Genomic DNA, 23,577 nt, shown 5'->3' with positions numbered 1-23,577 from the left:
GGTAGCACTCCTACCAGCTCCAGAAGCCAGAGAGGAGCAGGGGAACACAGAGTTCAAACATGTTAATTTAACCCTCCCAACAGCCCCTGTGCCAACTGCTTCTGTCCCCCAAACAGTGTGGTCTGCCATGGGTGAATAGGTGGACAAGGACCTACACTTTTTCATCCCAGCTCATTACCCCACTCTTCCCATAATCCCAGAGCTGGTGGGAGGGACCATAGGGAATGGTAGCTCAGGGCACTGGCATTTGGATCCAGGACAAGAAGCTGCAATGGCAGAGGCTGTGCTTACCCCTTCAGAATGCCATGTCAGCTGGCACTAACCTCTGCATCAACAACCACTGTCACTCTCTTTATACCTCCAACAGGGGTTTAATGACCTGCCCCCAAGCTCCCCAATCTGCCCAGGCAAGCAGCCCCTAGCAGCATTGAGCACCACGCACCACCACCTCTGCTATGTTCTCATGGGTGCCCTACCCACCATGCCACCCCATGAGAACCTTTTAAGGGTATGACAGAGTGAAAGAAGGTAAGCACTGTAGGAAATTAATTAGTGTTCAGATGGAGTGACACTAAATTCCAAAAACCTATGGGAAGGGGCTTGGAGTCTAAAAAGGCTTAGAACAGGAGTGAGCAATATGGCCCACGGGCCAGATTCAGCCTGCAAGGCCATTCTATCTGGCCCATGGGGCCCCTAAAAAATGTTGAAAATTAATATTTCTCTGCCCTTGGTTCCTGTCAAAAATGACAGCAGGGCCTGCCCAGGGCTGCCTGTGCCTGCTCCAGACAGCTCCGCATGGGCTGCGAGCGCCTGCAGCAGAGAGCAGCAGCCATGGGGCGGGTTAGGGGCCGCTTTTCCCCACACTCAGCACCAGCTTCTTCCCTGCTGGCAAGCAGGGGGTTGGGGCTATGCACTGCCCCCCCGCATGTACCACGCGGCTGGGGGGTACCGGGTGTGAGTAGGCAGGGAGCCAGTGGGAACAAAGGGCTCCACAGACCCCTGCAAGCCTGCACTCTGCTTCGGGCCCTACTGGTGCTGGCGCTGGGACATTGGTCCCAAGATGGTGACAAGAGTGCAGGGCACCTGTCAAGGGGCGGTGCTACCCATGAGGCCCTCAACAGCCTGCCAAAACTGGGTAACTGGCCCTCCGCCCAAAATAATTGCCCGGCCCTGGCTTAGAACCACTGGTCTAGCTAGCTAGAGAAGCTGGGGGAAGGGCAGAGGGACACAACTTTTTTTATAAAGAGGATAGTGACCATATTTTCCCTGGGCAACAAGAAATAGGACAAGAACAAGGAGCAATGACCTCAAGTTGCAGCAAGGAAAGTTTAAGTTAACTATTAAGTGGAAAAAACTTTCACTAGGAGGGTAGTAAAGCAGTGCAAAAGGTTACCCAGAGAGGTTGTGGAATCTCCATCCCTGGAGGTTTTTAAACACATAGCTAGACGAAGCCCTGGCTGAAATGATATAGCTGGGGATGGTCCTGTTTTGGAGCAGAGGGTTGGACTGCATTAGGTGACTTCCTGAGGTCCCTTCCAACCCTAATTTTCAATGATTCTATGGTTCTAAAAAGAAATAAGATCAATTTGCAAAAAAGATTTAGTTTAAATATTAGAAAGGTAGATGGAATGTCATTTTTCTCTAGAATGACAGTGAGGGATTGGATCAGGCTTTCTAGAGAGATTGTAGAATCTCTTTCATCGGAATTTTAAGAACAGGTTAGATGTTTCTCAGGGACAGTCTGGATACGTCAAGTCCTACACCTCAATGCAAGGAATGGACTAAATAATTTCTTAAGAATAGATTTCTTCCTGCCCTACCTTTCTACAAAAGTAATCTTTACAATAAAGAAACAAAGCAGAATTCCAATATCAAATTGGTGTGGTGCCTGAATTTTAGGTTTTAACTCATCTTGGCTTTCCTCCTCTCATACTTTACACTTATTATGCCAATTCAGAGTATATTCAACAGGTCCTCCCAATGTTTCTGTAGATCAGATTTTTTCCCGAAAGTTAAAAGTGGTAATGTAATTCCAAATGTGTGATCCGTGACTTAGAGCTGAAGAGCAAGTGTGTGAGCTCCTAGGCGATGTCGTAGTACTAAGCCCTGTTCTTCACTTACACTTCTAAAAAGAAATAAGCTCAATTCGCAAAAAAGATTTCATTTAAATATTAGAAAGGTAGGTGGAATGTCAGGTAGGTAGGTGTAGGTGAAGAACACCTACACCTACCTGAAGGTAGGTATAAGTGAAATACAGGGCATCCCACCTACTTTACTTACAGAAGCACCACACATTTGTAGATTTTCACCTCACTATGAAAACAATACAATGTTTTAGGTATACAATGTATAATTAAAGCAAAAACTAAGACCCTCTGCAGACTAAGAATGTGTACTAGTAAATCATTATTCCTACTACCCATCCTAGCAGAATTTTTTATACAATGTAACACTAAATGCTGTATGTTGTACCTTCTCCAGCTCATCTTTCAGATGCATTTCATGCTGCATACCAATGTGTTTTAGTTCACTAATCTCTTTCTTTAAACGCTGTCTTTCTTCCTGCAGTTCTTCAATGTACTGCTTCTCAGACTGAAGGAGTGAGAGTTTATCGCTTTGCTCTTTCTCCAGCACAAATACTCGTTCAGCCACCTCTGCTTCAACCTGTCGCGCTGCATCCTGAGCACTCTGCAAACGTAGCTTGGTTATTTCTAGATAAACAGTAAAAGAAGAGTTTTCAGTTTCAGTACATGCAGTAGTCTCAGTAATTCCTTATAAGAAAAGCTGAATTCATATAAAGGTGTCCTGTGTGTAAAGCTAACAGGGAACACTCCTAAATTGTACGTAAAAAAGTCATTAACTATTACTGGTCTACTATACATCATCTCTGCAATTTATTATCGCTTAGCATGTAAATAACAGTAAGAAATAGATCTTAAATTTTAGAACAGTGAAGCTTATGTTAGGACTTTATCCACTGATATTAGTGGGAAACACCAGCCCCTTATTTAACTAAATATTTCCTGTTCCTCCATGAGCCAACTTCTCTCTATTAGATAGTGAAACACAGATTTTCTGAAGTTTTCTTTCATCGCAGATATATCCCCAAAAACCTTAAAACAATATGTCTAATGAACTTGACAAATAGCCAATTAAACAAAACTTGGTCAATAATACTCAACCAACTATACTCAGAGTGGAGCATGACCGTCTTTCAGAAAATAAATACCAACCCCTTGTTATGTTACTACTCAGAGAGGTATCTTCATGAAATATGTAACTTTATATAAAGATATTCTCTAGTAAATTTGTACAATGCAATTTAAATAGGGAAGAAGCATGCCTGTCCCAGAAGGAAAAAAAAACAAACCCTCCAATGAGAAGCATTCTGTGGCCTGTGACCAGGTAGAAAATTCCTCTATTGGATGTAGTTATACAACAGCAACAAAGCAGGAAGAGACTTATTTTTTCAGGAAGTATTACATTATGCTGAGCTCTCTTGCCATATTCATTGTTTTATAATCTTCCTGACTTAAATAATTTTCTCTCTCCCCCGTAGCTATGCAAAAGTTACACAAATGACTAGGCTCACTAATTCAATATACAGAAAGAAAATCAACCCAATGCAAATGTATACACAGCACTATCAAATCCAAAAAAACAACCAACACTGAAGAGAATAGGATTTTACCCCACATAATCCATTTAATTTAGCTATACTGCATATTCATAAATTCTTAAATATTTTAGGAATTTAGGTTAGAAATGAGATGGAAGGGTGATTTTAAAAATTGAAAGTACACCTCCATCCAAACATTGAATAAAGCAAGTTAACTACATGAGAAATTTTAACAGCAATCACTCATCTGCATTTTCATTTTACTTTAGAATATCACATTCAGGGCACTACAGAAGGAATCCTTATAAAAACGCAAATCAAGACCTTCAAAACACTCATAAAACACACAGTCAATACCAATTATGAAAAAGTGTTAAATGTCTTTTGTAATTTCAAGGACACTTGGAATGTTCATATTTCTTCAAATAATCATTTATAGCAGGGGTGCTCAACCTCTGGCCCACCAGCCAAATGCAGCCCGCAGACACATCACACCTGGCCTGTGGGGCTCCCATGGGTCTTAAAATTTGTCAGGGGGCAGTGGTGGCCATTAATACAGCCACCTTTCCCCCTGACAAATCCCCCCAAATCCCATTCTCTGGACAGCTGTTTGGAACCACACTATGCTCCCTTCCCACATGGGACTGCACCACAACCCCTGCTTCTCGATCAGGGACAGACCATGTCCCCTTCCCTCCCAGCTGGGCTAGGTTGGGGCTTGGCCATGCCCACTTCCTCCATTAGGCCAGATCACACCCACTCTCCTCCCATCAGGGTTGAGCCACACACTCTTGTCTCTCTCCGAAGGCCCAAGTCAAGCTTATTTTACTTGCGGGGCTGCGTTGGAGCCAACTTGGCCCCCCACCTCTGTGCAGCTAAATGGTGCCTGTTGTGCCCGCCCAGGCATCATATCAGAACACCAGCTGGATCCAGCCCACAGACAGACTGGGTGCTGGCAATCTGGCCCACCAGGCAAAAAGGGTGGGCACCACTAATTTATAGCCTAATGAAGAAGAGGTCTTGGCTATCCAAGACCTATTCCATTTTACTTATGAGCCTGACATTAAATATTACCTTTGATATGCTCTTCTGAAAGCTTGGCACGGAGCTGTTCAAGATCTAAACAATGCTTCTTCTTCAATTCCTCAATTTCTGAAATATATCTGTCTGAGAGATCCATTTTCATTTTCAGCAGATCCTCCTTATACTGCAGCGTGAGGGAAGATCTTAAAGAATGTAGATCATTTGTATGTTGTTCATCCAACTGCAATCGCAAACAAGCAAGTTCTTCCTGTACAAGACACACATTCGTAACAGAAAGATACCTTTATACTTCAGATACTAAAAATTAGTTGGCCGGGAACAGTACACGTAACATATTACAATTTACAACTCCATTTTCCAACCTGCCTCCCCAGGCCATTCTTGCTTCCACTCCCATACTCACTTTGGGAATAGAGAGGTCCCAGAGTACCAAGGCTTAGAGAAATATGCCAAAAGGCAGAGCAGAGCTTCAGGAGCTGAGAAAAAATGTAGGGAAGTAAGAAGTGCCCAGATACCCGAGTATGGATCCTGTCAAGAGTCCTGAAAAAAACAAACTCTTGGCAGGATCCACGTATGTCACAGAGAAAGGATACTGCTTGCTTCATTTGTAATAGCCCCCAAGAACCCATGTCATGAGCCAGGACCCCTTTTTAGCACTCAGCCAAGAACTAGGCAGCAGAAAAGACTTCCCAGGCTTCATGGTAACCCTCAAAACAGGTGTTTTCAAGTAAGAATAAAGAAACAAAAAGCAAGAATCACACATCACAAAACACACATTTTTCTTTGATTCTGTGGGGTGTATACAGTAGTTTAAACAAAATGCTACCTTCGTATGTTACATAAAATAACAAAAATTTTAGCAATACAAGGCAGCATTACTATATCTGCTATTAACTCTGAGCTGAGTGGTGAGAACCAGCTGTCATTTTGTGTGCAGATTTTATGATAAGCAGTATGATTTTTGTTACATTGATGCTACCTTGTGTTGCTCTAGTTGCTGATTTAGCTGGCAAAACACATCTCTTCTCTCTTTTTCAGTTGCTTCTTCTAAAGATGTAATAGAGGAGCTGAGAGGCAAAAAATGTTTAGAAAATTAACATAAAATACATTATAAAACCTTGAAACAGATTAATGTATTGAGTTTTAACATGCCAGAGGTTAGGTATGTACACAGCAACATCTAGTCAAATACTCTTGTATTACCATTAGGATTCCTACAAACACACAGCATCCAATCACATACTAAAAAGCTAAAATTCTTTTAAGCAAGACAAGGTTCTTTTTGGGTTGTTTTGTCACTACCCAAGAATTGAAATAATAATAATAATAATAATAATAATAATAATAATAATAATAATCACTTGATATCTGTAAGTTGATCTTGGCTTGTTTCTGACTCCATCAAAGAATATTCTTTCACTTCTTGCAGTCTCTGATGCAGCAGTATTAATTCTTCTCTGTAATTCTCTTCAGCAGCCCTTAATTTCTTTTCAAAATAAATTCTCAGTTGTTCCAATTCAGTTTCATGTTCACTTCTTTGTTGCTGCTGGTGCTGTTCAAATTCATGCTTTAAGCATTCTATTTCTTCCACATGTGATGTACGAGCCAGGAGCTGTTCTTTTAGCTCTGGGTTTCAGAGAAGATAAATAAAACCATACTTTTAATGTTTAAAATATATACTCTCTGGGCTCAATCACAAAAAGAAAAGCCAGGTAGGACTGGAAATAAAAATCTTTCCAACTCTCCCTTCAGAGACACAATAATCCCACCTCAACATTTTTTGGAAAGTGCAGCAGGGTAGATTTGGCTACAAATTAAATAACACGCAAATCAGGAGGTGGGAAAGCAGAGGGAGAAAAAAAAAAAACAACCCAACCCCCTCCACCCCCCCCAAAAAATGTCACACAGTTATGTCCCCATCTACACAATATTCAGAAATGCCACACTTTTGAAGCTACTCAGCGCTTTAAGTAAGGTAACTCAGTCCTACTCTCTTCCTTGTGCTCCACCACACTGGAAAGACATTATTATGCAGAGTTGCCATGACAGTTAATCTTTTCACCTCCTAGTGCAACCACCCAGTAGACATACTAATTTAATCCAAAGTGCTTGCTGTAACAATGTATTTAACCCAGAAAGAATGATCTTAGCACAAAACTACTTGAAAAACTTAACCCTGATAATTACAAGTAAAATGTATCTTATCTTGAGCCTACTTTGCCGAGGCATTGGCCAAGTTTACACTAACCCTAACAGATCTAGAAGTTGGTCATCTGGCCTGTGGAGCCCTGCAGTCCAGAGTCAAAGTATGGTGCCAAATAAATTTGACACCCTTGACCTAGAGAACTAACAGGATGGTGCAAACCAGCACAACTTCTTAAACAAGGTACTGCTCTTCTAGGAAGTCAAAAGAAGAGTGTATATGTCACACAATCGTTAGACTTGAAAACACAGGAATCCTCTTCCAGAATATCTTTAAGATCCTCTTTATAGAGGTTGTGATTCATTGGGAAATAAAGATGATGACAACAAAGGACAAATTAATTATCATTTTTCCACAAGTATGGAGATTAGTTGGATGTAAAATAGATCTGTATTAGGGCCAAATAACTGGAAAAAGTAGTGTATAACAACAAGGAACACAACTTTTTTTGTGGAGGTGCAGGGAACAAATTTAAATAATTCAAGGATGGAAGGGAACATGAGTAATTTCGAAAGGACTTAAAGCTAGATAACTGGGAAAATGGGTTTATAAACTGTTTGATTTCTATACAAATGTTGACATATTCTAAACATTGTATATTAGGTTTCAGGATACCTAGCTTGTCACGTGCTGAGAGAAGAAACAGAGCAGGCTGACTGAATAAAGAAAAAGATCAACTAAAATATAATGATCTATTAAGAAAATGAACAATAACAATTCTGTTTTATATACCCATTGCATGTCCTCACCTGGACCAGTAGGTTGCATTTTGGTCATATCATCTCAAACCAAAAGAAGCAGAAATAGAAAAGGATCCAGAGAATGGTAACACGAAAGATTAGAAGCATGGAAAATTACAAGAGAGATTAACAAAAGTTAGGACAATATAGCTTGAGAGGAGATAGAGTTCTAGAAAAAAAATATATATACATTTCCAAACAAAAAGAAAATGTTATATCCTTAACCATACCAGCAAAGAGGACAAAAGTGAATGACATTCCCAGGCATAAACAAATGTTTAACAATAGTCTCAAATAGCCATTGATCAAAAGAGATGAATATACCCTGTTAGTGTAACTGCCCTCTAAGCTGTGTGGCATGCATGGCCACGCACGCACGTCTGGCAGCATGGCATGAGGACACCCAAGCAGCTGCGCAATTTAGAGGGAATGCTGGTTACATCTACATAATTCTGTAACAACAGAAATAAAACTGCTCCCACCTGTTTCAGCCACTGTGAGTGTTAGGGAGATGTAGCTCACTTCTACTGCTGGAGGCTTATGACAACGTAACAGAGTATAACCGCTGCTGAGCAGCAGCTCCTCCTCCTCTCTAAATGTATATACTTGTCCATACCCTCAAATACATAGTCCCAATAAAGTTGCATATTATTAGCAGTCTTTAACGTTTTTTTTCATTCTCGCATCATGCGTGCAAGACTTTGTGCATATAAAAACGTGGCCATATCCAACTTCACTTAACCAAAAAAAATGCATCACTCTCCTAACAGAGTCTGTTAAATTAATGATGTGCAGAGACTTTGATGATATACCATAAGCCTCTAAATTAGCATAAAATGTTGCTTTTAAGACTATGCCCATTAAAGAGATATTTACTGTGCACTTGATGTTGATCATATAAATGACTTATTTCACCATCCCTCCTTGCATTTTCTCTTCTCTTAAATAAAAAGTCAAAACGTAAGATTGGTGCATTGAGTTTTTCCATACAACTAATTAAAACTGTACAGTATTTCCTGCTACATCTTTATGTTACGTTGCCGATATGCCGGTAAAGAGCTAATGTTTTCACCATCTTTTTTGTTGCTGTTGTTGAGTTTTCAATTTAAAAACCATGCCATATCCAGGAAAGCCAATATTAAAAACAAATCATAAATCAGCATTATCATCTTTAATTTAAACTGAAAGTGTTTTGCTTAGGTTTTAGGCTTTGGGGATTTTTTTTAGTTAAAGGTGAACTTAGGACCAAGAAGAATAGATAAATTATACATTCCTTTAATTCTTACAAGGTCATCAGGAGAAGAATCTCACTTCTGCAGCTGTCATAAACTGTAAGGGAAAAGTGACCCCATTAAGAGGTAATAGGCAAAAGGATCCCTCTTTGGGAACACAAGGTCTTTAGAAAATGGAGAACAAGAGGCTTGTACAATTTCCCCTCTTCCTTTCCAGGTACCTCTTTCTGAAGACCTGTGACTCTTTTAAATTAATTTTAGAGTGTCACTAAGAAAACACCTATGCAGCTAACTTCAGCACTAGAAGAAAAACTCTACTTTGGCCTCAAAAGTACTAAAAGCTTCTCGATTGTTAGGCTTTTGATTTGTAAATTTTAAAGGGGACCCAAAAATCAAGCTAATGAAAACTTCTTGTCTATGATATACAGCCAAATCTTAAGAGCTACATATGTGGCCACTAGAAACTATCTGTCCAACCCATCATAGCAAGTCCAGCTGAACACTCCTATGAGTCCTTACTCATCCAATACATTGTTAAAAATTGTTTCACACTTATTGTAACCTTACCACTTAGTTCCTGTCGACTTGCTCGTGTGCTATCCAGTTGAGACCAAAGCTGCTTGATTTCTTGTTGTGATTGAACCTTTAGTTCTTTGTGTGTAGCCTGCAGTTTCTCCAGCTAGGAAAGACATATTAAGTTTAGTGGGGGGGAAAAAAAGTTTTGTTTTAATTGTTTTGTGTTTGCACATGTTACAAACAGCCCAGAAGCTACATGGTAGGAGAACTTTGGTACCGATCAGAACTTTAGCTAACAGTACAGGCTAGTGGACAAAGAGGGAAGTACCTAACTACCCAGAATCATCCCTTTAACAGAACCAAGAGAGCAAGCCATCTGCTCCTTGTGTCACTTATGTCAGGACTGTTTTATTTCCTTCTTGCCATTCTGTCAAGAAGAAAAATTAGGAATCAGTAAAAACAAAGACTGAGGGAAAAACGTAAACTCTAGGAAAGGCCATAAAAGCTGACTCAAATTAGTTAAAAAATTATGAATACCAATATAATTGTATCTGCTTATACTTTATCATCTTAATTTTGGTATACAAACAAAGCATATATCCCTCTGCATTTTCCTTTGCTCAAACTGAAGCTAAAAAAGCTTTATCCCACACCAGTGAATAACTTCAGTTCCCTGTACACTGGGTGCTTTATATACATAAAACATTAAAAATAAAAGGTTTATTAACCTGCTGCTGAATCTCCTGTTCTCTTTCATTGCTTTTCCTTTTCATGTCTTCTAGGCACTGGTCACACTCAGTCTGAATCTGCTCACGTAGTTTTATAATAGCCAGTTCATGCTGGTTCTCCAGATCTTTATATTGTGCTGAAAGACAAAAAAAACTTAGCTCTTTTAAGAATAGCAAATAAGACTTTTCTTCCTGAGAACTCTCTCATACAGTACTACAATTAAGTAACTAAGCAAAGCACAGATTTACTCATCCATACCAACATGCTAACTAAACTGCAAGTCAAAATTGCTCCCTCTCTGGGTTGATAACATCAGGGGCCAGTTTAACCTTGTAAAAGTATCATTAACTAGCTAGCTCAGAAACAACCCCCAGTTACCTGATGGGCACCATATAAAAACTTACCATATTTACTCAAACATACAATGAGGTTCCCCCCCCAGTCACCATAGGGAAAAAGCCCCTTGGTTTTATATTTTCATACAAGGAAACATCATTAAATACATTGTCTATCATTAAATTGCTGCCAAAAGCAGCATGTGCTTAGTAATGGAAACCAACTATAAAGCTGATTAAATGCAGCCAAGACTGAGCATGACTATAAAATACATGGTCCATACTGGGCAAACATACCGATGGGAACTTCACACAAGAATAGGTTAGTGCAGTCCATCTAAAGATGCATAATAGTGCCCACTGCACCAGGCCCTCTTAGTACCGACTCTTTTTCAAGTCATAGTGAGCCACTCCACCGCATACATTTTTTTACTTCCTCTTCACTCTCACAGCTGAGCTGCACCTTTCTTTCCCATTTCTTCACCAGCCTTAAATGTCTAACGAACATCAACAAATGGGGCCCCAAACAGTGCACCCAGAATCCCTCTGTTGCCCCTTCTCTCAGCCTGTTTAGTATGATTAGCGTGGTCCTGCCCTTCATGAGGTTTAGCCAGACCAGGTTGCCTTGCGTCTCATCTGCATATACATTTTTGGAGGATCCCAGGACTAGTAACAAGAATACCCAGTTCCAGTCATGAGTGGGGGGCTAATTAGCACATGAATCCTATATGTGTGCGTAGGGAGGGGGAAAGTAATCTAGAGCACACACACAAGTACTGGGCTGTGGAGTTACCATGGCTTGAAATGCTGTTGACTCTGCTGGAACCCAGTCCAATGAACTAAATGGTAACTTATGAGCCTTTTGGCTTTGGATCAACATCATGCATAGTTTGTACTATATATAAAGTACATGCCAAAGCGCTGCTTAAAATTGTTTATGGGAGTACTTGTGCGAAAAAACTGGCAGCAATTTAAAAAAACTGCATCAATTCAGGATGAACTAAGTCTATGGGTACCTGTAATAATCTGCCTATATGTAAATTCCTATAGGTATGTTTATTTCAAAAGGTCAATGTTTTCAAATTTGCTCCTCAATTCCACATCCTCAGAGAGATTAGGATCGAAGACTGAGAAGGGAGTGAGAAGGGAGAAGCTGTAGAAGTTGGTGGGGAGGGCAGAGGCCAAGGGGACTACCTGACCTCCCAGATTTATTTTCTCTCCTGTAGCAGCAGGAGAGGGACAAATTTAAGGCAAACCTCCAATAACTAGGTTCTATACCTGGAAAATTAAAACAAATTTATAAATTTTCCATATATAGAATCTACTTATTGGGGGGTCATCTTATATTCTAGGTTGTCTTATACGAGTACATATGATAAATAGTAAAGACAGATGGGAGTTGTAAATTTGGAATTTTTTTCCCCACAGAGCTTTGTGTCCTTATAATTCCTAATTCCTTAGTAAATATTAACCTTGAGCAGCATCAGGGGGACCGCAGAAAGAAAACTGTAATAGACCACTGATGCTATGAACAGCCTCAGAGGTGCACAGAACAGATTTATCCAAAGAACCTTCCATTCACAGTGTTGCTGGCAGTTTGGAATGGAAAGGACAAGGAGAAATAGCTGCCCACAGGTCAGAAAAACACTACTCACTACAGTCTGTGCTGTTAAAACCTGTTGTCACACTTACTTTCAACCTGATCTTTTTCAAGAGACAGACTCTTCAGCTCTTCTTTGACTTTTTGTAATTCTGCTTTCAGAGCTTTTTGCAGTTCATCCAATTCAGTCTGATGTTTTTCAGATAGCTCCTCACACACCATTTTTAAACGCGTTTCTGCCTCCGCTGCCCAGTCTCCTTTAAGGGGCTGCAAGAATGGCATACAGGCTTTAAAAGTGGTTACACTCATTCAGTAAATAAACAGTATTTTTCTACTTTTTAATTTTACTTCCCATTTATTTGCACCTTTCAAAGATTTTTTTAGTACAAATAAGAATCTCTTTTATCAACTTTGGTTTATTATACAGAGTTTTTCTCTTCCAGTATAAAATAAGGAACTTATACCTCCAATGTTTGGATATGTTTCTCTTCCATTTCCAACTCTACATTCTTCCTCAGATCAACTGCAAAATACAAAGCACTGATCAAAAGAACATGAAATAATGAGTTTGAGTTTGTGATACTAAAAATATGGAAGGCTGCATTTTATTTTTAGCATCAAATTCAGGATCAGAAGGCATACGACAGTATGATGTACTAACACTGCTCCAAAGCTTCTCATACACTGTATTCTGAAATCTCAGCATTTTTAAGAATACGTGTCTAGTTGCTAACAGTTGCAAAGAAAACCCTGGAAGTTTAACTGGAACAGTAATGACAAATTAAATATTCAAGACAGTATTCAATTAATAGAGAAGGATCAATTGTCCCATTCATCTTAATGGTTAGTCTTGGTTTTGATGATGCTCTTTAAGTTCTATCAGGGACTAAGTGAGGCCTTAAGGTTTTAAAAGACTGTCAGCTACCCTTCTGTTCACACTGGGAAAAAACTCTAAGCAGCCTTAAAAACGCTGAAAGTGGAAACACTTCAATAAAAAGTGCACACATGACTTCTAGAGGTATGTTTTATATGCATTTTTTTTTTTATGAAGTACATGATGTTTCCCCTGGCAGTCTGCCCAGGTTCTGTCCTCAAACCAGTCTGCCACATGATTTCACATGAGGTGCACTGAAGCCAGATGAGATTGCTAATTATGGGACAGTTAAATACTCAGCAGTCATAAGATTAGGCTCATAATTCCCAAGCTTTTAATACCTAGTTCATCTTGATGTTTCAGTTCAATTTCTTCTTTTTCCTTCTGATTGTGCTCTTTAATATGCTCCAATTCAAACTGATGTCGGCTCTGCAGAATCGCTATCTCCTGAGCACGCTTATCATTGAGCATCTCCCGTAGTTCCATAAGGGCAGTCTCCTTCTCCTTTCTCAAGTTAGACTGAGTCAGCTCCAGCTGGGATGTGTGCATATTGCTTAAACTTAGTCTTAAAGCTTCCAGTTCAAGATTGTGCAGTGTCTGTAGTAGGGATTGTGGGGAGGCAGAGGAATGAAATATTCACCCTTTTTCCATATCTAGTTCCAATTTTATTAAATGCCTGCAAATGTTATTGCTTTTTTGTAATACAGAATGCCACTTTCTTTATGACAGGTATGGAATATTAGTAGAAATTGGATTCAAGTTCTGGTGTGGCCTGCAGACTCTTTCATTAATGAGTTTTTAGAATATCTCCTTCTAGCAGCAAAGCCCATTTGATATTCTACCAATACTTTTTTCCCTTATTTTTTTCTAAAGCTTATCTACTGACAGCCAACTATTGTCAGCTATCTATTTCCATGCAGTAACCTCAGAAAGGAGAGAGATGGCATACTAGCACAATGCAAAAAAAAATACAATTGTCAAAAAAACTGCTAAAGATTTCCAATTAACTTTCAAATGTGTCCAAAAACATCATACTTCAACACCTGCCAGAGGCTATATATTTAGTATCAGGTGTGAAGGAATATCACATCTGAAGGAATAACTGGCATCTGAAGTGTTGAAACAGAATCAGAAATAAAAAGCATTGATTTAAGATTATACTGCTAAGAGGTGCATACTGAAACACTTATCAGAAGCAGGCAGCAAGTTTTATGTTGGGTTAAATAACATAGAAACAAAAAAATGTAAACTCAAAATTTAGGGCATCTATACACAAGCACTGAGGCCACTCAAATGCACTGGAAATCCAGCACACCTGAGCAGACTCAATTGCATCTGCTGGACCACAGCAATTGCCACATTCCTGTGTCTCCTGTATCAGTGTCTCTATGCTTAAAAATGGCAGCAGGGGTGCTTGAACTAAAGCTCATTGAACAAGCTTTAGTTCAAGTGCCCCTGTTGCCATTTTCAAGTACAGGGACACTGATACAGGAGATGCAGTGGCACTTAAATTAGAGCAGCTCTCAGAGCCACTCTAATTAAAGCACCACCCTCCACCTCCAGAGCACATGTAAAAGGGCCCCTAGAGATTAAACTAACAATTAGATTTCTGGAATGAATGAGTGTTTAAAAATGGATTAAATATTTAGAAGAAAAGGAACTTAAATTTATGTAACACGCTTATCTTTAAGTATATAAGCAGTCCCACAGACTTTAATGTGTAAATTCAAGTAACACTATATCTGACCTCTGACCAATGAGGACTATGTAAAATCAAACTGATAGCTTCCTTTAGTAGAATTCTGAACAAATCTAACATCCATTTTTTTAACACAAATCCCTTCATCAGAAACAGATTATAAAAGAATTTTAGTTTCTTACTTTTTGCCTCTCCCTCCATTCTTAGTCAATACTGCACATACTTACTCAAAAATGAGCAAGCTTCCTTTCACAAATTGAAATACCAATTACCTTTAGGACCACTGATTGCTGAGGACAGTATGTTGAGGACACTGGAGCCCTCACATAGAAAATTATAGCTGGGGTCCTCCAATGCAGTATTCTCTACCAATACTTCAAATGTAGTGTTTGAGATCTCCAAAGAGTGGGGTTTTTTGTGAAAGTACGCCCGTTTGCAAACATACCTGTGACTGGAGCTGAGCATGCTGAATTTCTACTTGATGTCCAGCTTCCATTTGTTGCTGAAGTTCATCCAATACTTGTTGCTGTTCCTCAGATAACATAGCCCGTAGCTCTTTCATTTCGCTATCATGTTTAGCAATGAGTTCAGCAATTTCACGATCATGTTCCCGTTCATGAACCTGCAGACAATTCAGTACAGAATTTTTACAGAGATACAAACTTTTAATAATTTTGCCCCTCCACTACTAACAAGCTATTAAGACAGAATTCTCCAAAAACCAAAGCTGTTGTTCTTGCAAAATCTTAAATGGATTTTCCATCTCAGGATTTCTTTTGTTTTGACCAAGAACAACTGGACATGCAGCACTCTAAAATAAGTTTGATTACAGCTATACCTTTTTAATTAATGCAATTTGCTCTTTTCGTTCTTCCTCCAATTTCTGCTGCTTTTCCACTTTCTCTCTTATTTCTGCATATAACTTTTCTATCTGAAAAGAGGTATGAAATCTTTTGAAATGACCACTACCAAAGCATTTAGAAACACAGATCCTTTAAGTCAGTATCAGAGAGTAACATACCTCTTTCTGATGTGCCAGACTCAGACTTGTTGTTTCAGAAAGATGGTGAGACTCTATTTTACTAATTTCCTCTTCATAGTGTTTCCTCATCTCAGACTGCACCTCCTGAGTGGCCTGTTCAGATTTCTGCAAAGCCTCCTGCAGGCAAGTTTCCCGGTCCAAATGACAATTTTTCAAATATGCCATTTCATCAGTCAGGTTTTTCTCTTTCTGAACGTACTCTGTATTTTTTGCCTCTAGTTCAGCATTAAGTCGTTGAATTTCCAATTTACTGGATATTAATTTCTCTTCATACTCCAATCTTTCACAGTCTTGGGCTTTTTCAAGGTTTCTAATTTTCATATTAAGTTTACATACATCTGTCTCAAGATTCTCTACGTTATTACCACTCTCTTCCAAAGCCTTTTCTGCTTTTATTAGCTCCTGTCTTGCAGCAAACAATCTTTCTTCTAAGATAGTTTTCTCCTTAAGTAAATCTGTTAAACTTTGTTCTTTATGACTGATTTCAGTTTTAAGAGTGTCCTGCTCTTTCAGTAATGTCTCTTCTGTTATGGCTTTTTGACCAAGCAGTTCAGCAATTGTCTGGTTTTTGGCCTTCTGGGCATCAAGTTGGGTTTGCATCTGGTCCCTCTGGTGTTGCAAAACAGCAAGCTGCCGTCCAAAAAGGGACTGTACTTCACTTGTCACGGAATCGGAGGCTGTTTTCTGTTCTTGAACTTCTTTCACCAACTGTTCCTGAGCTCTCAATTGCATTATTAATGTTTCTTTTTCCTGTTTGAGGTCTTCTACCATTTCCTGCCAGGTAAGTGACTTTGAAGCCTGTGTTACAAACTCTAATTCTTCCACACAAACTATTATATCTCTGTCTTCACTCTGTTTTTCTAGAAAGTTTAATTTGTTTTCAAGTTCTTTTTCCTTCTTTGTTTTTTGATCAAGTTCTTTTTCACAGCAAAGCCGTGCTTCACGCTCCTTCTCCAGTTCTAAGTGTGTAAAAGAAAGATCCATTTTTGTTTTTTCCCATTTTTCAATGGCTTCCTGAGTTTCCTGATTGGATTTGTTCAATGCCAACTGTTTTTCACGGAGCTGCTTAATTAGCTCAACACATCTCTCTATTAACTGAGCTTTCTCTTCATCCTTTTCCTCATTGCCATCACCTATTTTGTCTTGTGGCAAAGAGCTGTCTGACAAAAATGAAGTGAAAGCCTTAGCCTCTAGCTCAGTGTCCTCAGAAGTCGCTTGTAATAAGTTATAAGAACACATTTGTTTGTCAGGGCCAAATGATAATGTATCTGCTCTAGAGTTCAGATTGGGTTCTAAAAAGATGTTGCCATCTAGTTCAAATCTACTCTCTTCAATTTCAAAAAGTTCAGAGTCGTTAGATACACCTGAATACTCCTGTCTCTCAGTAGAAACAAGATATTTAGCCAATATATCTTCATCCCCAGTGAAAGATCCTAATTCTCCCATATGTTCTTCAGAGAGGTTATCAGCTTCAAAGCTTTCATTGTCCTTTCTGGCTTTGACCTTTTCTAGATTTTTCTTAAAGTTTTCTAATTCATTTTTAAAAGCATCTACTTGTAGGCCATGTGGAAATTCTAGCTCTTCAGGGACTAACTGTATTTCACCTTCATGTTGGGATAGTTTACTCTGCATCTTTTCAAGCTCTGCTTCCTGTGCTTGTGACACCTGTAACAACTTTTCTTCTTGCTCCAATTTCTTTAACTTCATACAGTAGATAGTTCTTTCTTCATCATGCTTCTGCCTTAAGTTTGCGTTGGTTTCCAACTCTAAAAGCAGCTTTTCGTTTAATTCCTGGATGAAGGAGTTGAGTTTGTGGATCTCTTCATTCAAGTGCTCCTTTTCTTGTTTACATTCATATGCTTCCTTAATCTGTTCATCTGCACTACTAAGCTGTAATTTGAGGTCATCTATCAAATCCTTATACTTCAGCTCAACTTCACATCTCTCTCTCTGAAAATCCAACATTTGATTTTTCAGTTTTTTGCTCAAATTGTCTCTCTGACTTTTGGACTCATGCAGTTGATTATTTAAATCAATAATTACAGAATTTAACTTCTGAATATCTGCATCAGCAGTCATAGCAGAGAGTTCTCTTTTTATCTGCTCAAATTCATTTTTATATTTTGAATTAATTTCTTCTTCACATACCTCTTTTAATCTTAAAATTTCTTTTCTGTGACTCTCTTCCAGCTCTGCTCTCAATTCTTGTAACTGCCTACACATATCATTGTTGTGATTCATTTTCAGTTCTTTAACATATTCTTTTTCTTTCATCTTGGCTGAAGCCATTTCATTTTTTAACTCTATTATTTCTGTGTCCCGCAATGAAAGTGTATTTTTTAACACAGATAAACTAGCCTTTTCTGATGTCACAGTATCTTGCAGCCTTATAATAGTTTCTTCTTTTTCTTCTATATTTTTGTGCAGTTGCTGTATTGTGCTTTTCAGATTCTCTTCCATCTGAGCAAGCGAATTCTCTTTATCTTTGGTATTCTTAAAAACAAAATATTACACATGAACACATTTCAAATTTGCTATACCTTTTCATTTGTAATATTCCATAAGAAACAAAATATACCCTGAAGTGTAGACACGAAAGATCCTTTTGTGTACATAAACAAAAAAGCTTGTCATGATGAATGGAAAGACCTACACCACTGATTTATAGTGCGTTTGAAGAAAAAAATGTCTATTTTTTGTAAAAAACAGTCTGCTCCATAGTACTATGATTAATGTGGATTAATAATCATTAAGTTAAATTAATGTTTAAAAACAGATTTCTCTTTCCTTTGGAAGGAAAAAAACCCTTGGAGTCATCCCTATCCAAAGTCAATATTGCTTGGGTACCTTAGCTATAGGTCTTAAATGTGCATCATTATTCTTTGGTATTTAGATTTCTTAAGTTTTAACTATAACTGGTATTTTCTGCTTATCATTCATGTTTCTGGGATAATTACAATATCATTTCAATTTTTTTTTTATATTAATCTATTTATTTTTATCCTAAACAATTTATGTATATTCAACATTTTATTGAAATGTCCATCAATAAGGGACATTTGCTAATGTAAGGGTTCATTAGCAATTTCTCTTCCAAAAATAAAAGTAATGTGCTAAGTAACATACCAGGGTAAGGTCACATGACAAGGATACATACTTAAGAACACAGAGTTAATCATTGTAACTGGCATTTTTAAACATTTTTACCTTTTGAGAAGACTCCAACTTTACTTCCAGGTCATGTGCTTTTTGATGAACTATCTGCAGTTGTTCACTTTGTTCTTTGAGCCTGTTCTGAAACGCAGCCATCTGCTGCTGGGCTTGTGCCAATTCATTTTTGCCAGGAATTTTATTTTTCAGCAGCAAATTAGCCTACATACACAAATTTATTTGTATTGAGAATGTAATTTGTATGAGGGTAACTCATAGGATGCCCTTCTTGTATGCATATAAAATATATAACGTATGCACATGCACACTGCATCATTTTAGCCTTGTAGGATCAAGCTACCTGAAAATTCTTATTGACTTTTAAGTTTGAAAAAAAATGCTCTGAAAGAACCTACACAGTTCTTGTGCTTGGTACTGTACATGCAGAACAAAGACGGTCACAGTCACAAAGGTTATGTACAGACATTCAAAAACCCCAAAGCAGAATTAATCCAAGTTACGTGGTTTTCTGTAAGTTATATAGTTTAGATCAGTAGTGAACAGAACACACATTCACCCTTTGATGGTGCAGGAGGAGGAGCAAATCTTAGACTGGGTTCTGCCATTTTTAAACAAGTCTATGCATGCCAAACTTCTGTTACGGGCATAGAATGGTTTGTAATCATATATACTGGTAAAAGTGTAATGTCTGTACCTGGCCAAAGTAACTACATTATTGTGAAGTTTTTCAGGCTCAGAGGGGGAAGAGTAACATACACTGAGAAGGACTTTTGTCACTGATAAAGCCACTTATTAAGACTTCTGCTAAGAAGTGAGGCAAGGCCAAAAATCGAGAGAATCATTAGGTTTGCCAGTTATCAAACCTAACAACATCCTCAAATAAAACAACCTGCATCACATTATTAACCTTTGTGTAATGCAGACATTTCAAAGGACTGCTTGTATCCACCACCACTAGCTTACAAAACCAAGCCCCATCATTAGTTATTATGTAGTTAATAAAGAGACTAGCTCACACAACAAAAAGAACTAGGGGTGCACTGACAGAGATTCTCTTGGCCAATACCAATAGCCAGGCATATCAGCAGATACCAATCTGATAGCCAATTTATAAGAACACAGCCCAGCAGCGTACAGAGAAGCTCCCTATAGGTAAGTCTGTGGAGAGGAAGGGGCGTGGGGAGTGCAAATCAAGGCCCCCACGGTGAGAAAGGGAGCGGAGCAGGGGCTGGGGCTGGAGCTAAGGGTGCTGCCCAGCCAGGGCTGTAAGTGGGATGCCAGGGCAGGGAGCAGGAAGGAGCTGTGGGCAGCTCATCCAAGGGATCAGAGTCCCAGTGCTCAAAAATGGCAGTGGTAGCACTTGAACTAAAGCTGATTAAATGAGCTTTAGCTCAAGCACTGCCACCACCATTTTTAAGCACAGGGATGCCTTCAGAAGTGGAGCTGAGAGGGGCAAGGGCAGAGGCAGGCTGCCTACTGTGGTCTCAGGGCTCTCTGCCCCACTGCCTTTTACCCTGGGAGCTGTATGCTCACCATGCCATTGTAAAGATTTTATTTTATTTCTGTATAACTGCCGCACGGCACTCTCACATTTATGTAACCTTCAAGTTTTGGCTTTTAATCAAAATGAATGCTTTGTACTTTTCTACGCTTGTATTAAGCTGCACATTCTGTAAGTTTCATTTCTTGTCTGTAAGTGTCATTTCTGCAGAAATGAAACTTATGTAGAAAATCTGCCTAGTAACTATTATGTTAAAGAAACTATCCTATCCCTGTATGCTTAGCTTATATCATAGTTAGTGTCACAGAGGCACTTCAACCAACATCTATAAAAGAGGTAAAAAAGCAGAAAGTAGCAGAGATGACGACTGGACGACCCTTCAGGTCTGATCACCCTGCAGCCGGTCTTCAGCTCTCCGTCTGGGTGTATCCCAGCGAAAACCAAGGCCTCGAAAATCTAACAATCGACAACGATTCACCGTGTTACAGTTTGTATCCACCATCCCGTTCATGAGCTGCTGACCAGCCCTAGGACTAACTAGTGGGCAGCCGCACCCATCCCACAAGGGGCGGAGAGCAAGGGCTTGCTAGTGAACCCTGTGGGCCAACAGACCCCCTTTTTGTATCCGGCATACTGTAACTGAAGAAACATCAGAGACTCCATCTCTTGACTGCCTCTCTTCGCAGCTTAGACAGCATATCTACGCTTTCTATACTTATATTTACTGCAACTTCGTTCCAGCCGGCCTCCCCTCTTATTCGTAAGAGGGTGAGGCCAGGTGAGTTAATAAAACAAATTTTTACTTTACCTTATATTTACTCTGTAATAACTTGTATTACTAACATCCCATCTCAATGAGCTGTTGACCAGTTCTGGGACTTAAGGAGTCAGCAGCCGCACCCATCATTGAACTAGTTCCAGTGGTGGAAAGCAAGGGCTTGCTCCGGAACCCCGTGAACCAACAGACATCCTACAAACTTATTATAAAAACTAACAACTCACTCTAAGTCGTCTACTTGTGCCAGCTCGGCGAACCTCGAAGGTGGTCATAAAGCTACCTCCAATCCCGCCCCACAAGCCGCGTGCTCACCCACTCCGTAAAGCCCACGGCTCCCCAAGCGGTGCCGGAATCGCTAGCCCGGCATTCTGCCACAGCCATATCCCCTGCCTGTCCAACAGTAGGAGGCACAACTGGCTGTCCCCACTGCTGCCAGACGAGCAGGGGATGCACAGCCAGTACACAGCTCCCAGGGCAAAAGGCAATAGGGCAGACAGCCCTAAGGCCACAGCAGACAGCCCCAAGCCCACAGTGGGAAGCCCACCTCTACCTTCACCCTGCACACAGATCTGGAGGGACATGTCCCCCATGCTCCCCCCGGGGGCACATGCAGCGATGCCCCCTTCAGACTGCCTGTGGTTCTGTTCCACTCCCCACCCTGGCCCTGGGGTCCCAATACCCATCTTTGCTGGGCAGCGCTGCCTTGCACACTGCCAGGCTGCATTCCTGGCCATGTGCAGCGGCACACATGCATGCGTCATCTGGGGGCCCTGGCCAAAAGGCATACTGTGTTTATCAGTACATTATTGGCTATACCAGCCAAAAAAGCCAATAGCCAATAATGTTAACTTCCTTTTATTGGTGCCAATTCAACATGGCACTGATATATCAGTACACCTCTAAAAAAGAATAATTTCCAGAATTCAAGTCCATACAAATCAAAATTCTGTTTCTTAGGTGTGAGGAATGTACTCCAATTCTCCCTCAGGCTGAAACCCTAATTCCAACAACCACCACACTCACATTGCTTTTGCCTCTTCCCTTGCTGCAGCTATTTTTCTAGATGTTTAATACCTGCCAGAATAAGGTCTTTATAAACTTGACAGGAAATATGGCATGAATACTCTGGGTTTAGCCAGGGAGTGTCCTAGAATTTGGACAGGGGTACACAGAAGCCATATAAGACCCAAGGTTATAGATATGACAGTGAGAAAAGGAGAGGGGATAATACCCAGCAGCATACCCAGTCATAAACCTTTGAAGCGCTATTCATTTGTATATCTCAAGCCACTTAATAATATTGGGTAAAAGTTCTTCCTATTTAATTAATAGGAAATAGAGGCACATAACAATAAAATGGTTTCCTGAGTGCTACACAGCACAGAAATGGCAAACATAAGAAAGTATGCAAAAATTCTGCTTTCAATCTAGTCCCCAGAATTAAAGCATGCTTATTCCTCTGCACCACAATAAATTCATTTAAAAAATCAACTGTTAATTGAGGTTTGGTTTAGGACATCTGGAAAAAAAAAAATCAAATTTAAACTCTGAAACAGGTAAACGAGACTCCTGTTTACAGTTAAGAATCATTTGCTAGGATGAAGAATTACCAGTATCACTCCTGGTTTATGTTCAAAACCTTCTTTGCCCCATGCTTGCCTACCTCAAGCAACTGAAGCTGTAAACTGTGAATCTGATCCGTTAGGAGTGATGTCTCTTCCTGAATGTCATCCTGATTCTGCTGTGCCTGTTGAAGGTTACTTGTTAGCTGAGTTATTATTTTGTTCCGTTCCTGAACAGCAGTCTGTAGCTCCTGCATGAAACATTAATATATACTCTAAATTAAACCTATCTGATAGTAAGCTAATCAACTTTTATTAAAAATATAATAATTGGCATTTGTTTTACATAAAGTATCTAGGAACTCACTCCACAAGAATGGTCACATTTCTGTTAGAAGTCCAAGGAACACCATTCCTAGAAAATGCAAATTTCAATGAAGGAAAAAATGGGTAACGCAACTGGACTAATCCTAGCCGTTCCCCAAAACTACCCCATACTCCACTCCCCATAGGGTCTAATATATGTTGAAAACTCACTCCAAGAGAACAAGGAACAGAAAATAATCCCAATAAACAAAAATGTCACGAAGAGATGGTTCTATCACATTTGAGCCTTTGCATAAGAATGTATCTGTTCCATGAAGTTAATGTAGAGCCAACCACTTCTAGCAATGCTGAACATTCAACAGAAGGCAGGGTAGAGAGTCATGTTACAGACTAACTAAATTAAAGGTATATAAGATTTTAGAGCCTGAATTCACTTCATCAAATGCTTAAAAAAGACATGCACAGAACAGTCTATCAGACTACGGACATCACATTGGTCCTGGATAAACCGTTTTATCCTGACACAAAGTGCAATAATTCAGACACCCATGTCTATTGTTTCAAGATAAATCCTAAAAAGGTTCACAGGATATGAAGTACAGTAC

At 39.5% G+C, this 23,577-nt stretch overlaps 1 protein-coding gene across 9 annotated transcripts in view; it reads right to left on the bottom strand.

The window, feature by feature from the left end:
* Positions 1 to 23,577, bottom strand: part of PCNT (pericentrin) — a 135,782-nt gene that overhangs the window by 83,597 nt on the left and 28,608 nt on the right. For 5 of the 9 annotated variants that reach the window (XM_019553909.1, XM_019553910.1, XM_019553912.1 and 2 more), the window contains 14 exons: positions 22,747 to 22,896; positions 18,841 to 19,005; positions 15,613 to 18,126; positions 15,430 to 15,522; positions 15,037 to 15,213; positions 13,234 to 13,489; positions 12,483 to 12,541; positions 12,111 to 12,285; positions 10,083 to 10,219; positions 9,406 to 9,517; positions 6,025 to 6,289; positions 5,643 to 5,730; positions 4,694 to 4,910; positions 2,473 to 2,711 (listed from right to left, as the gene is read on the bottom strand). In XM_019553909.1, the coding sequence (XP_019409454.1) occupies positions 2,473 to 2,711; positions 4,694 to 4,910; positions 5,643 to 5,730; positions 6,025 to 6,289; positions 9,406 to 9,517; positions 10,083 to 10,219; positions 12,111 to 12,285; positions 12,483 to 12,541; positions 13,234 to 13,489; positions 15,037 to 15,213; positions 15,430 to 15,522; positions 15,613 to 18,126; positions 18,841 to 19,005; positions 22,747 to 22,896 (4,647 nt within the window). The remainder of the gene's footprint in view (positions 1 to 2,472; positions 2,712 to 4,693; positions 4,911 to 5,642; positions 5,731 to 6,024; positions 6,290 to 9,405; positions 9,518 to 10,082; positions 10,220 to 12,110; positions 12,286 to 12,482; positions 12,542 to 13,233; positions 13,490 to 15,036; positions 15,214 to 15,429; positions 15,523 to 15,612; positions 18,127 to 18,840; positions 19,006 to 22,746; positions 22,897 to 23,577) is intronic. The other 4 variants (XM_019553914.1, XM_019553915.1, XM_019553916.1 and 1 more) reach the window with 4 other exon arrangements.

The sequence above is a fragment of the Crocodylus porosus genome, unplaced genomic scaffold (assembly GCF_001723895.1).
Source record: "Crocodylus porosus isolate Cpor-Errol unplaced genomic scaffold, CroPor_comp1, whole genome shotgun sequence".
Taxonomy (NCBI): domain Eukaryota; kingdom Metazoa; phylum Chordata; order Crocodylia; family Crocodylidae; genus Crocodylus; species Crocodylus porosus.
The sequence above is the reverse complement of the archived record's forward strand: the minus strand, read 5'-3'. Positions and strand labels throughout refer to the sequence as shown.